This window comes from Aspergillus ibericus (assembly GCF_003184845.1).
Source record: "Aspergillus ibericus CBS 121593 unplaced genomic scaffold BO80scaffold_75, whole genome shotgun sequence".
NCBI classification, from domain to species: Eukaryota; Fungi; Ascomycota; class Eurotiomycetes; order Eurotiales; family Aspergillaceae; genus Aspergillus; species Aspergillus ibericus.
The window spans coordinates 91,642-102,909 of NW_020292173.1; the positions used below are offsets into that span (position 1 = coordinate 91,642).

At 51.5% G+C, this 11,268-nt stretch overlaps 6 protein-coding genes across 6 annotated transcripts; 2 read left to right on the plus strand and 4 right to left on the minus strand.

Moving 5' to 3' along the window:
* Nucleotides 1-35: 35 nt before the first annotated feature.
* Nucleotides 36-1,583, minus strand: BO80DRAFT_264044 (NAD(P)/FAD-dependent oxidoreductase). Its single transcript, XM_025714770.1, has one exon. The coding sequence runs from the start codon at nucleotides 1,374-1,376 to the stop codon at nucleotides 126-128; it is 1,251 nt and encodes a 416-aa protein (XP_025569768.1). The 5' UTR covers nucleotides 1,377-1,583; the 3' UTR covers nucleotides 36-125.
* A 208-nt stretch (nucleotides 1,584-1,791) lies between these two features.
* BO80DRAFT_368743 (fungal specific transcription factor domain-containing protein) lies at nucleotides 1,792-3,837 on the minus strand (the record flags this gene model as incomplete). The annotated part of the gene is made up of 4 exons (XM_025716354.1): nucleotides 1,792-2,844; nucleotides 2,900-3,408; nucleotides 3,459-3,625; nucleotides 3,758-3,837. The coding sequence occupies 4 exons, from the start codon at nucleotides 3,835-3,837 to the stop codon at nucleotides 1,792-1,794; spliced, it is 1,809 nt and encodes a 602-aa protein (XP_025569769.1).
* Nucleotides 3,838-4,754: 917 nt separating this feature from the next.
* BO80DRAFT_368790 (Zn(II)2Cys6 transcription factor) lies at nucleotides 4,755-6,812 on the minus strand (the record flags this gene model as incomplete). Its single annotated transcript, XM_025716356.1, has 2 exons — nucleotides 4,755-6,680; nucleotides 6,732-6,812. The coding sequence occupies 2 exons, from the start codon at nucleotides 6,810-6,812 to the stop codon at nucleotides 4,755-4,757; spliced, it is 2,007 nt and encodes a 668-aa protein (XP_025569770.1).
* Nucleotides 6,813-7,747: 935 nt separating this feature from the next.
* On the plus strand, nucleotides 7,748-8,983 carry BO80DRAFT_459812 (HNH endonuclease signature motif containing protein; the record flags this gene model as incomplete). The annotated part of the gene is made up of 1 exon (XM_025722362.1): nucleotides 7,748-8,983. The coding sequence occupies one exon, from the start codon at nucleotides 7,748-7,750 to the stop codon at nucleotides 8,981-8,983; it is 1,236 nt and encodes a 411-aa protein (XP_025569771.1).
* Nucleotides 8,984-9,519: 536 nt separating this feature from the next.
* On the plus strand, nucleotides 9,520-10,548 carry BO80DRAFT_497765 (uncharacterized protein). The gene is made up of 3 exons (XM_025724098.1): nucleotides 9,520-9,899; nucleotides 9,945-10,176; nucleotides 10,222-10,548. The coding sequence occupies exons 1-3, from the start codon at nucleotides 9,634-9,636 to the stop codon at nucleotides 10,465-10,467; spliced, it is 744 nt and encodes a 247-aa protein (XP_025569772.1). The 5' UTR covers nucleotides 9,520-9,633; the 3' UTR covers nucleotides 10,468-10,548.
* Nucleotides 10,549-10,570: 22 nt separating this feature from the next.
* On the minus strand, nucleotides 10,571-11,268 carry BO80DRAFT_487026 (uncharacterized protein). Its single transcript, XM_025723537.1, has one exon. It carries the CDS (start codon nucleotides 11,211-11,213, stop codon nucleotides 10,659-10,661), a length of 555 nt encoding a protein of 184 aa, XP_025569773.1. The 5' UTR covers nucleotides 11,214-11,268; the 3' UTR covers nucleotides 10,571-10,658.

Sequence of the window (11,268 nt, forward strand, 5' to 3'; positions counted from 1 at the left end):
AGACATGAAAGTTAGTAGAGAATAGAAAGTAGTATCCAGAACACAACTTAGAAGGATAGAGAAGAAAAGTATCTATAAAACCCAACAAAGAACCCATCGCCATAAATTAGTTGAAAGATACAACCTCACTTCTCCTTAACCCACTGCCTCCCACTCCACAACATCCCCGTCGTCCACAACCAATAATCCCTCCCTTTGACCAACCAAACCAAAACACTCGGTAACTGAAAGCCCATCGCCTCTCCAACTCCCTTGCTCTGTCCGATCGGCACCATCTGATTCGTGCGAGTATCCTCCTCAAACACCCGGTCCTCTCCCACCGAAGCCGGGTCTACCCCAGCCGCGAGCCGCAGATCCCGCTTCAAGTTGGCACACAGAACCGGAATGGAATTCAAGATGACATGCACTGCAGGGTGTTGCACATTCGAGGCCACGTCCCCGATGGCATAGATGCGTAGACCAGCGTCCTCGACGCGGAACGTGTTGTTGGTTTTGACCCGTCTGTCGTCAGAGAGGAGGCTCGGGTCGAGGAACCCCGTATTGGGTGTTGTGCCGATGGCAGGGATGTAGATGTCAGCATCAAGAACCCGTCCATTGTCGAGGATCACTGTTGCTTTAGCTGTGATATTGCGTGTGCCTGCATCCGAAGGAGAAACGCCTTTCACGCGGGTGTTCTTCAACACAGTCACACCGACATCAGCGAGGAACTTCTCAGCTTTCTTTGCTACCGCGGGTCGCAGGGCAGGAAGAATCTGCGATGCACTGCTCACGACGGTGATGGATACATTAGGATGTGCTCGCTTGGAGCTGAACCACCCCGAGCGACCGTTCAGGTATTCTCCGAGTTCGCCGGCCGTTTCGATGCCGGCAGGACCTCCTCCTGCTATAACAATGCGTTTGGCGGTGGGAAGCGCTTTGCGAAATTCGGTCCATTGCTCGTGGAGAAAGACTTCATCTTGGTTCAGACCAAGGAGGGGAGATGGCGTTGAAGCGCCAGTGGCGATCACTATGGCGTGGTATTCGATCACTTCGGTCTCTGCCGTTGGGTTGCTTCTGGCATTGAGAGTGATGGTGATCCTCCGGGTGACATGATCGAGTCGTGTAGCAGCACCATGGACGAAGCGAAACTGGTCTTTCGGATACTGGGTAAATAGTTCGGGTATGTTGACGAAGAGCTTGTCTTGCGGAAACATGTCGTCGGATATCATGGCACGCGGACAGGCCTGGCGACACATGGCCTGGGATGAGGTGCTGACAACAATCACCTGGTAAGGGTCTTGAGCAGGGAGCACTGGCAGGGCATGTTTTAAAAGATAGTGTGCCGTGGAAAGGCCGCCATATGAGCCCCCAAGAATGACGATGTTTTTCGGTGCCATTTTCGCTCACAAGATTGTTGGAGAAGGAAGGAAGTCGATCTCTGTAGGAGCAATATATGTTTCCATCCGGAGACCGGACGGACAAACCAGGTTGTGGGTACAAATGCATGTCTCGGAGGCCGAAGCGGACGAATTCGCAGCATTGGCTGGGCTGGCTATGACCCTCGGTTAAAGCTGGTCTGCCAAGCCACTACTAGACCAAAGTGACTATATGCCTTAGCAAGGATGGCCATAGATAGACTAAAGAGGTTGTCGCAGGCACCAAGAGTACGGCTCATTAATCATGACATTATACGATAGAGACAGAATGCCTATAAGTAGAAGATATCGCAAGTGATGCATGCCAGCTGCATCCTAATCACGAATAAGCTTGCCACAAAGCTATTGTGATCTGTCTAGGGACAACGATCTATACTTATATCTCCACCAACCCTAGGAGATTGGAGCGCGCGGTTCGCGTTTTCAACAATGCCAACTCAGCCGTAGGATACACCTGTAGCAGGTTCAAAGCAGCCCCCTCGCAGGCATACAGATTCGACATGGCCTGCAACCGAACCATCGAATCTGACCCCTGCAGATCCAAAAGACTTGCCTCGATCGCAAACATGATAATCGTGACCGACGTTCCTGGCAGGAAGCGAAGCAAATCCATATCGTCGAGCTCTGTGAGGACCCGTTTGATCTGTGACGTCGAGGCCCGCAAGCCTTTCAGGTTCGGAAGCGTAGTGTTGGAAGGCCGCTCGCCAGGCCCGGTGCGGTATATCACGGCCATCGCTGTCAGGTAGAGCAGGTAGAGAAATGCTTTGTGAACGAGGAACACAGTATCTACCGACTCTTGCCTCGCGTCTGGAGGAAGGAGCGGTATGTGATACGAGGCTGTCGGAGGTAGAAGCTGGATCCAAGATTGTAGCAGCTTCTCGCAGCTTGGTTTCGTGATCGGTGGAATGTTGCATTTAGGGGTGAGAGAATATAAGCTGCTGCGACGGGGAAGTGGAATCCATGCGCCTTCGTAAAGATAATCGAGGATCGCCCCCACACAGTAGCAGAGCTTGACGAGTTCTGTGAAGAGCAGGGCGGATTGCTCCCGGCTGGAGCGGGTCAAAATAGAGGCGGCACTGCCCAATGCCTCGAGGACAGGGACGCTATATTCTTCGTGTATGAAGCTCGTAAGACCCAGGACTGAGCTTGGGTATTGGCTCACAGGCATGCGTACCGGGCGACGGGATCCAAGGGAGATGATCCGGTCACGCACATACAGACAACACCAAATGACAGGTTTGATGGAAGGGCCATTGTATGTCCAGCAACTGTCGTGGAGTAGGCCGACTCGTTCGGCGGTTGAAAAGGCAAGATCAAGCCAGTAGGATGGACCCTTGTGACGTGACATATCCCCGTGCCAGAGAGTCATCAACAGCAGCGCTTTAATTTGAGTGTATGCACATTGCTCCGTTTCGAACTCATACAGAACCTACATTCATCATCAATTAGTATGTTGGCATGTCATCGTGTTGGAAGTGACAAACCTTGGTGCGCTCAAAAAGAACACCAGTCAAACTCTTGGTGGACTGAGCTTCGTCTTCATTGATATCTTCCTGAATATATATGCTGCCAGCGAACATGACCGCCTGGTACAACAACGGTGAGTCAAACTGAGTGTCATCGCCATCAATAATTCCGGACAGAAATTTTGCCAAATCGAGGATCGGCAAGAGCGGATGAACATATTTCACGTACGCCGCTAATAGCTGGTTTCGCAAGGCACGTGGTAGCAGCTGCAAGGCTCCCTTTGCCGTCAGATACTGATAATCCTCAGGTGTAACCGCCGCCAAACAAGTCTGGAATGTCCTGTCGGGTTCGGGAGTATGATCTCCCTCGCTCCGACATGTCGGAGATATCGATGGCTCAAGTAAATCATCAATCACCGAGAGGAAATGATCTAAAGGGTACGTTGAAGGTACATGTGGCTGGAGTGCGATGTGTGGTTCCTGAGACATGGCTTTGCTCCTGGAAGCCAATAGATGGGAAAGTGATCCTGATTCGCCGATTAGTGGAATGTCTGAAAGAGATGCCTTGTCTACTTACCCTCATCATTCCAATCACTCTTGGATCCTTCCTCACTAGACGGACTATCCATATTGGGGATCAGGATACCATCATGGCTCCCGCTGGAGTCTGAGGATGGCGAAGGCAATGTATTAGTGTCGGGCGATAGTGCCTTCTTAGGACTAGTTGACGATCGCCTGATCGTTCTATGCAGACTCATTAGAAACTAATCATTTACGTTGCTTGTCATATGCTGTTGCCATCGGATAAAACGTAGCGAGTCGGGAAATGATAGGCAACAGAGAAGATGGCTTACCTTCGTGCCTTCATGAAAACACATTTTAAACCCCTCGCATCGCATCGGCGACAGACACTGGACCCTCGTGGTAGCTCGCAGCGCACTTTCGAGCTCCGACATGCAAGACAGGCCAGTAGAGGCCGCTGCGTGACGCGACTCATGCCGTGAGTCTGAGGTGGACTATTCATTGCCGGGGATTCCATGGATCACCCCACGATGGAGAAATAAGAGAAGAATGCGTCTCAGGAGCTGTAGGTGGGTGGTCGGTAGTTATTATGGTTACACTGCATCATGATCTCCTTTCCGAGATGGGCACCACCGGAGCGACAATAAGCAGCTCCTTTTCCGGTGGCATTCGAGTATCCCCGCCACGATCCACCGGTGGAGCCAAGTGGAGCTTTCCTGCTGTTGCAGCTGATCATTGGGCAGCATAATCAAGGTTTGGTCAATGTGTCCCAAAATCTGGATTCAGGGACAGTGGAACACCAGTGGCGTGAGTGGCGGTCCCATTCACAGGTCCTAACGAAGTACCTCACGTTCGGTTTTCACCATCTTCCAGAAGCGGCCTCTAACCTGAGTTGTAGTTTTTGGCAGTATATAAGAAGAGTGCTGGTGGTTTTAAAGGAGCAAAAAATGTGGTGAGAATAATCACGAGGATCGCGGCAGCTCCGGGCGCGTTATTCCCACCGGAAGTCAATACCCACCGGAATTGCCGGAACAAGGTTGATCGACACCCCATCAATGATCGGCTGGGTGGACGAAATCATCGTGGCGTTCACTTAAAGGCCACTTTCCTGCTGCATTCTTATGGCAACAAAGTCTTCTTATCGAGTGACACACCTCCAGGACAATAGATTTATCAGAATATGGGCACCCTTCATTAAGTTTGCGTTACCAAAAATGCCAGCTACATGGTATAAACCAGTGGTATAGATCTCGGGCTAAGGAAATGTTCGCCCCCAGTTCCACGCACTATTCTGGTCGTCAGGGACCAGGTTAAACATGGCTAGGCATTGTCAGTCGGCATCAAAACTATGTCAGTGACACTCACATTCGCCAAATGCCCCAAAGGTATCGTCCAGTTGCTGGAATGCCTGCGCCGGGAGAAAGTCATAGGGTCCCATTACCGCCGCCAGGGGGTCCGATGCCCAAGGCCTTGGTATAGGGTCTGAGGTTTGATCTGTGGCTGGAGTTATTACTGCGTGGGTAGTGATGGAGTCCTCGGTTACAGAGCTGCCGTGACGGGTGGAGGTTGCTGCATCAGGGTTTGTCTCTGGGTTCTCAGCCAAAGCATGGGTTAACTCGCGCTGAATGGTCACTTTCAAGAGCTCTGTTAGGAGCTGTTCTGTCTGTCTCGCAATTCGATCATAGCAGACCAAGCTTCTGCTCGCACGTATTATTCTCACCACCCCGTCTTTTGCCTCATGAGCGGTAGCTGTGAGAGGTTGAACGGTTGGAGGTATGCAAAGAATGACACCGGCAGTGAATTGCTGCATCGATGCAAATGCTACAGCAAAATGATTCCTGAAGATATGGATCGGGATCCGAGACACACGGAGAGCTGCCGCCGTGGCTAAGCTGAGCGACCGATGGACAGCGTCAATCACGGTCCTCGGGGTGAGTCTGTTCATCTTTTGTTCCAGAAGCGGCCGATGGGCTTGGATAACCATGCCGTCGTACGTCAGCTGTAGGGTCACAGCCTGGAGATAAACTGTCTCCACCTGTTCTTTCGTGCTAAGGGGAAGCGTCTGTAGCTGCTCGTGCATCCTGTCCCATCGGCCATCTAAATTCCAGTACTCAAAGTCGTACAGCCTTGGGATCCTGGCCCGCCAGTTATTGAGAAGAGCATCCGATTCCTGGGTGGTCTGTACAATGGCCTCCAGGCCTTGTTCCTTTGCTTCGGATGGCAGATTGAGTCGGCGAAAACGTTGAAGAATGTCTCCAGCGACTGCATATATTTCTGCTTTCAGGACATGAAAGGCAGCTCGTGAGGTCAGCCCGCTGCCGTCATGGACGGGAAACTGGTTCAGCAACCAGGGGTCGATGGTCAAGTCGTCAACGAGCTGCAGCGGACGAACAATCGTAGACTCCAGAGAGGCGGGGCGTCCATAGATTATCGAACAGAATGTATCCGACACAATGATATGGTTCCAACAACGGGATCGGGTTTCATCAGCGATAGAGGGGTGCAATGAGGGGCTCTTTGACTGGAGGTTGAGGGCGTAGCCAGCCCGGGCAGCCATGCCAAACATCGTCCAGGCAAGGTTTGGGGAGCTATGAAACATGTAATAACAAGAGAGCAGAAGACATACTTGCACTCCTTCGATGCGGCAGTCCTCCAGGAGGTCGAGGAGACGGGAGCGTATTTCAGCGATCAGCTTCTTCAATAGTTCCTTCGCATCAATGGAATGGGCACATAGAAGGCTATGTCCGGGCCACTCCTGGTCTGGTAGAACCGCCTGCAGGCTGATCGTAGCGACCGCAAGAACAGTCATGACGGCACCAAGATCCCGACGTCTCCATTGCTGTTGAGAAATAATCCGCTGGGCCGTTTCTCGAAAGGACGGCTCATGCAGGACCAAGATGAACCACTGCATGCGATAGAAGTATGTGTCGATCAACGCCAGAATCACTTCCTGTGGAGGCAGATTGGTTTCTTTCAGACCCCAAAGGTCATCATCCGTCCCCGCCATGCCAATATCGCCGGGGACGGAGGCTTCTGTCAAGGTACGGCCCATCTCCTCCTCATTATACACCTGCCTGGCGAAGGCAATGGCCGAGGTGCCCGTGGCATATTGTTGGGGAGCCTCAGGCACTCGGTCCGGCAAGACAAGCGTGTCAGGTGATTCAACGGAAGGGGTGCCGGTGGATGGTCGTCGACGCTCAGAACGCCGGGGCTGCAGAGTTGTGTCACATTTGTGGCCCGCGCGGGTGCATAAGACGCAAGGACGGATGGTATCGCACTGCTGGTGCTTAGAACAATGCCTAAGGAATATGGGCAAAGGGATGTGTACCTTGAGTTTCTGCCGGCGGCAACGGTCGCAAGCCTTGGGAGTACGCGACCGGGCGGTTGATCTGCGGGGGCCTTTCTGCATGTGCCACGAATTAGGCAGCTGTCCAAGAGATTGATGCAAGCCGAAGAGCCTGAAGAAAAAAGACGATGACAGCAGGGGAGAGTCCGGGGTAGTGGAGAGATGGCTTGGGTTCCGGTGGAAGTGAAGTGGAAACTCCCCGGAGATGCGGGGAACACCGCCAAGGGAAGCAGGTTCCGACTCTTCCGTCGTCACTAACTCCATATGGAATTAGTAGCGGCTGTTATACTCCCTTCAATATACCTGGTCAAGCTTCACCATAAAGGGACCTATTTGCGTAAATGATTCTGACTCACTAAACCCATGAACCAACAAGGTCAATCTACTACAACAGATAGTAGTACAGAGTACTGAGAAGACTTTTCTTCAATACATATGGAACCTGGCACTTGTCTGTCACTTGTCTGTCACTTATCTTTCACCTGTCTGTCACTTGTCTGTTACTTGTCTGTTACTTGTCTGTTACTTGTCTCTCACCTGTCTGTCACCTGTCTGTCATGCTTTTTTTACTGCTTGTCTTTCACCTCCCGGGTCCTACGGAATCCACGCCCTTTGATTAGATCATGAATACGATTGGTCATGGCTTCCTTGACCACGTAATTCTTTTCCCGCGGACGGAAAGACCGCATAGTTACGTTGGACCATTGAATGAGTCATATAGTACACTAGAGATATGTGCTGATTATGTTCCTAGTTAAATTCAGTATACCAGCAACCACCACTATTGGAATATCGCCCAATTCAAGCCTTCACCCCTCAGCTTATTTTGGCGTCAACCACTACTCCTTCGGTCTCGTTTATTGAAAACAATTTCATACTATCTTTGTCCTTCTTTCAGCGCTCTTTAAAGCTCCAAGATGGATAGCCAGGTCTCCTTGCGAGAATTTGGTCGACTTGATAAAACTACTTGTGCCATGAAACGCCCCGCGGAAGATGAAATGCTGGAAACAGAGCAGCGCAGATTGAATGATAGTTTACGTGTGGCAAAGAAACGACTCAAGGCACAGGGGTCCTTCAACCCCCAATTCTGGTCACGAGCGGCCGAGGTAGAAGGGATACTGCTGGAGCGCATAAAAGTCGAGCGAAAGATCTCATTGAGGGATTTCTCAGGGCCTGAAGCTGAATGGCAAAAGACAGAAGAGGCCAAAATGCTTTTCGAACAGATCAGGGCGCACGAAGTGACCACCGCTGCTTGTAACAAGCGAATCGAACAGCTTGAGCCACGAGCCAGCTGGGGCCGACGCCTTAGGGCAAGCTTTATGAAGTTATTTACGACCAGCAAAATGGGCCTAGGAATCAAGAACACTGGTGCTGGAGAGCGGGATGGACGGTCCCAGACGCAATTCCGAACCGATATGATCGAAGTGTACGGGAGTCGAAACCCCGAGAGAGATGAATATCTCTGGTGCCCCATCATGGGGAAGTACTTTCACAAGAGGCTCATGACTGCAGCACATCTTTTTGCGTATATGCACGGCCAGGACACTATGGGTGCCATATTTGGGGTAACGAAGACCCCCGAGCTTTTCTCTCCACGCAATGGCCTGATGATGGCCAGCTTCATCGAGGACGTCTTCGACTGCGGGAAGATTGTTATTGTCCCTGATTTGCCCGATCGTCCCAAGCTCGCAGAACTACTGGCATGGCTTGGCCAAGAGACCAGAGAATATAAAGTGAGGATCCTGGACCAGAATTGGAAACTGCTGGGCAAGACGATCGAACTCGGCTCTCAGATGACATACCGAGAGCTAGACGGCAGGCGCCTACAGTTCAAGACGGCCTTTCGACCAGCCGCCCGATACATCTACTTCCATTATTGCCTACAGGTTCTACGTCGAGCCTGGCAGGAAAACACAGATGGAACCCCAGGCGCCACGATCCGGGACGAGATGGGCAAGCCATTCTGGGGCACACCTGGGAGATATCTACCCAAAAATATGCTATTAGCTCTGGTTGAGGAACTAGGCCATGACTACAAGGACCTCTTGTGTGGTGCATCGGGCCAGAAGGGGGAGGAGGGACTACTTGTGGAAGTTGCAGCAAAGCAGGTTAAAGCACGACGAAAAAGGCTGTGCGATTCCGGGTTTGGGGACGACGAAGATGAGGATTATGAGTCTGATGAAGAGGGTGACGGGGGAGAGTCGGACAGTGAATCAACTTCTAACCAGGACTAGGGGGTCAGTCATTGTGACTCCGATGAATGTGTTGACAGGAATGGAGGAATAGAAGGACAGTATGCTTTCAGTGAGGGCCAGGAGGCCAAGTTCTCAAGGTTGTATTAATAGCGTGAAGCGAGACTGTGGAAAACTGTGTTTAATAACGAGGGCGTCTACAAACCACTCAGCTAGTGTGGCACTCATGGGCCGTGACACACCTTTCATTCAACTATAATTGAAGATTGTTAATAAAATGCAGCACATGTGGCTTATCCAGGACAAGATATTGAGAACAGAAGCCCGCAATTCATCCTTACTATCTGTTTTCAGTGAGCACAGAAGCCTTAGTATCATGCAGCCGCAGCTCTATACCCACAAGTTTATTTTAGGCACTGAAAGTGATACCCTGACAGAACGCAGGGCCCGCACTATGGAGGCGGAGCAATTGTGGACACGTGGTGGGTCGTAGCCCAGAAGCCGGGGCCAATGTGGCTGCCTGCAGCTCGGTTTCGGTTTCGCTGCTTAATCGATAAGATCGGCATCAACTTTGCTCAGGCTGATGCTTTATTCTGGATTGTAGCAATACAATAAAAGCTCATTGGATCCCATCTTCAGTATGGATTACATCCAACCATCTGAATTTCCTTCACGATAAATATATATTCACGATGTCCGCAAGCGAACACCTCGATATAGCCAATCTGGTCTTCTACGCCATCATTTCCCTCCCAGCCATCTACTGCCTTATCACGCATGGAAAGCATGGCCTTCTAGGCTGGGGATACGTCCTCGCCATGTGCGGTCTACGTCTTGCCGGTAACGCCATGGCCTTAAATGCCGCCCACCACCATCAAATCAACGCGACGGCCGCAATCATTAATGGCATCGGACTGTCGCCTCTGCTTATGGCTGCCACGGGGCTACTTCATGAAGCGTATGCACACCACTTATATTAATCAACGCCAGCTAACGTTGCTAGAAACCACTCCATCCGCAAACACCTCCCCGCTCTCCTCAACATCTGGGGCTACCTCATCACACATATAGTCATCGCGGGTGGAATCGGTCTTGCAGCAGCTAGTAAAGGAAACGAGACCCTTCTCCATGTGGGGCTCATTATCTTCGCGACCGGATGGGTATTCGTTGGGGCGTTGGTGTGGTTTTCACGTACGGTTGACGCGCACTCTCGTCGACTGGGGGAGGAGAGACAGGTATGTTCTCGATACATGTATATAGATTATGGCTGACCATGATAGATTCTTCTCGCTGTTACGATTTCTATGCCGTTGATTGGCGTGCGGATCATCTATGCTATTGCAACTGCGTTTGCTACTGATAGTTTCGATGGTGGTAGCTTGCCTGTGAGGATTATCTTTGGCACACTCCCTGAGTACCTCGTTATGTTGCTGTATGTGGGTGTGGGGATAGCTACAAGGAACTTGGCCAGGAGTCGACTGGAGAAGGGTGAACAGAGGTGTCAGTTTGTTCCGGTTCATGTTTAACGGCATCATCTTCTTAATATACCCGTCTAGTACTGCATCCAGTACATCATACATCACCATCCAACGAGTTTGTCTCCTCCGAAACCCTATCCAACCCATTCAAATCACCAACCTCCACCTCCCCCCTAACCACCCTCCCCGGCCACTCCATCACCCCCCTCCACTCCACCCCCAACACCCCCTCAATCCCTCTAACCTCCATCTCCGGGATACCCTTGAGCCACCAAACCCCCTCTGCTGCCTTGGCCACCACAAAAAAATACGCCAGAATGACCAACGCGCGGGACCTCTTCTCCCCCACCAACCTCAAAAAACAGCTCAGGCATCATACTCGGAAACGACGAGAACCGCTTCCGAATATCAAACTCGGTTTCTCCGGTCCTTACCGCGAGTAATAACCCCTCCAGATACCGCACACACTCAACATATACAGCCCTAATTGCCTCCGTCTCGGCAGCATCCGGATTCACATCCACCAGGAACTGCAACACACCCCTCCCATCTCCACCCCCACCCCCCAAACCTAACTGTCCCTTCGCATGAACAACCGGCCTTGCCACCAAAAGCGGCACAATCCTCGCCCCCCTCTCCAACAACCCATAATAAGCACCACCAATGACCGTGCGTATCCCCCTTGCCATATTCATCCACAACACCGGGGGCTCATACCCCCTTCCCCCATCCCCACCTCCATCTCTATCCCTCCGAAGTATAAGCGTATAAAGCGCCATAAGAATCGCATTCATACACACAACCTCACTCACCCCACCATCCCCACCTCCACCTCCCAACCGACTCACA

Coding starts and splice junctions, on each gene's coding strand:
- BO80DRAFT_264044 (XM_025714770.1), bottom strand. CDS start 1,376: ATGGCACCGAAAAACATCGTCATTCTTGGGGGCTCATATGGCGGCCTT.
- BO80DRAFT_497765 (XM_025724098.1), top strand. CDS start 9,634: ATGTCCGCAAGCGAACACCTCGATATAGCCAATCTGGTCTTCTACGCC. Junction 9,900..9,944: donor ACGGGGCTACTTCATGAAGC/GTATGCACACCA, acceptor TAACGTTGCTAG/AAACCACTCCATCCGCAAAC. Junction 10,177..10,221: donor GACTGGGGGAGGAGAGACAG/GTATGTTCTCGA, acceptor TGACCATGATAG/ATTCTTCTCGCTGTTACGAT.
- BO80DRAFT_487026 (XM_025723537.1), bottom strand. CDS start 11,213: ATGAATGCGATTCTTATGGCGCTTTATACGCTTATACTTCGGAGGGAT.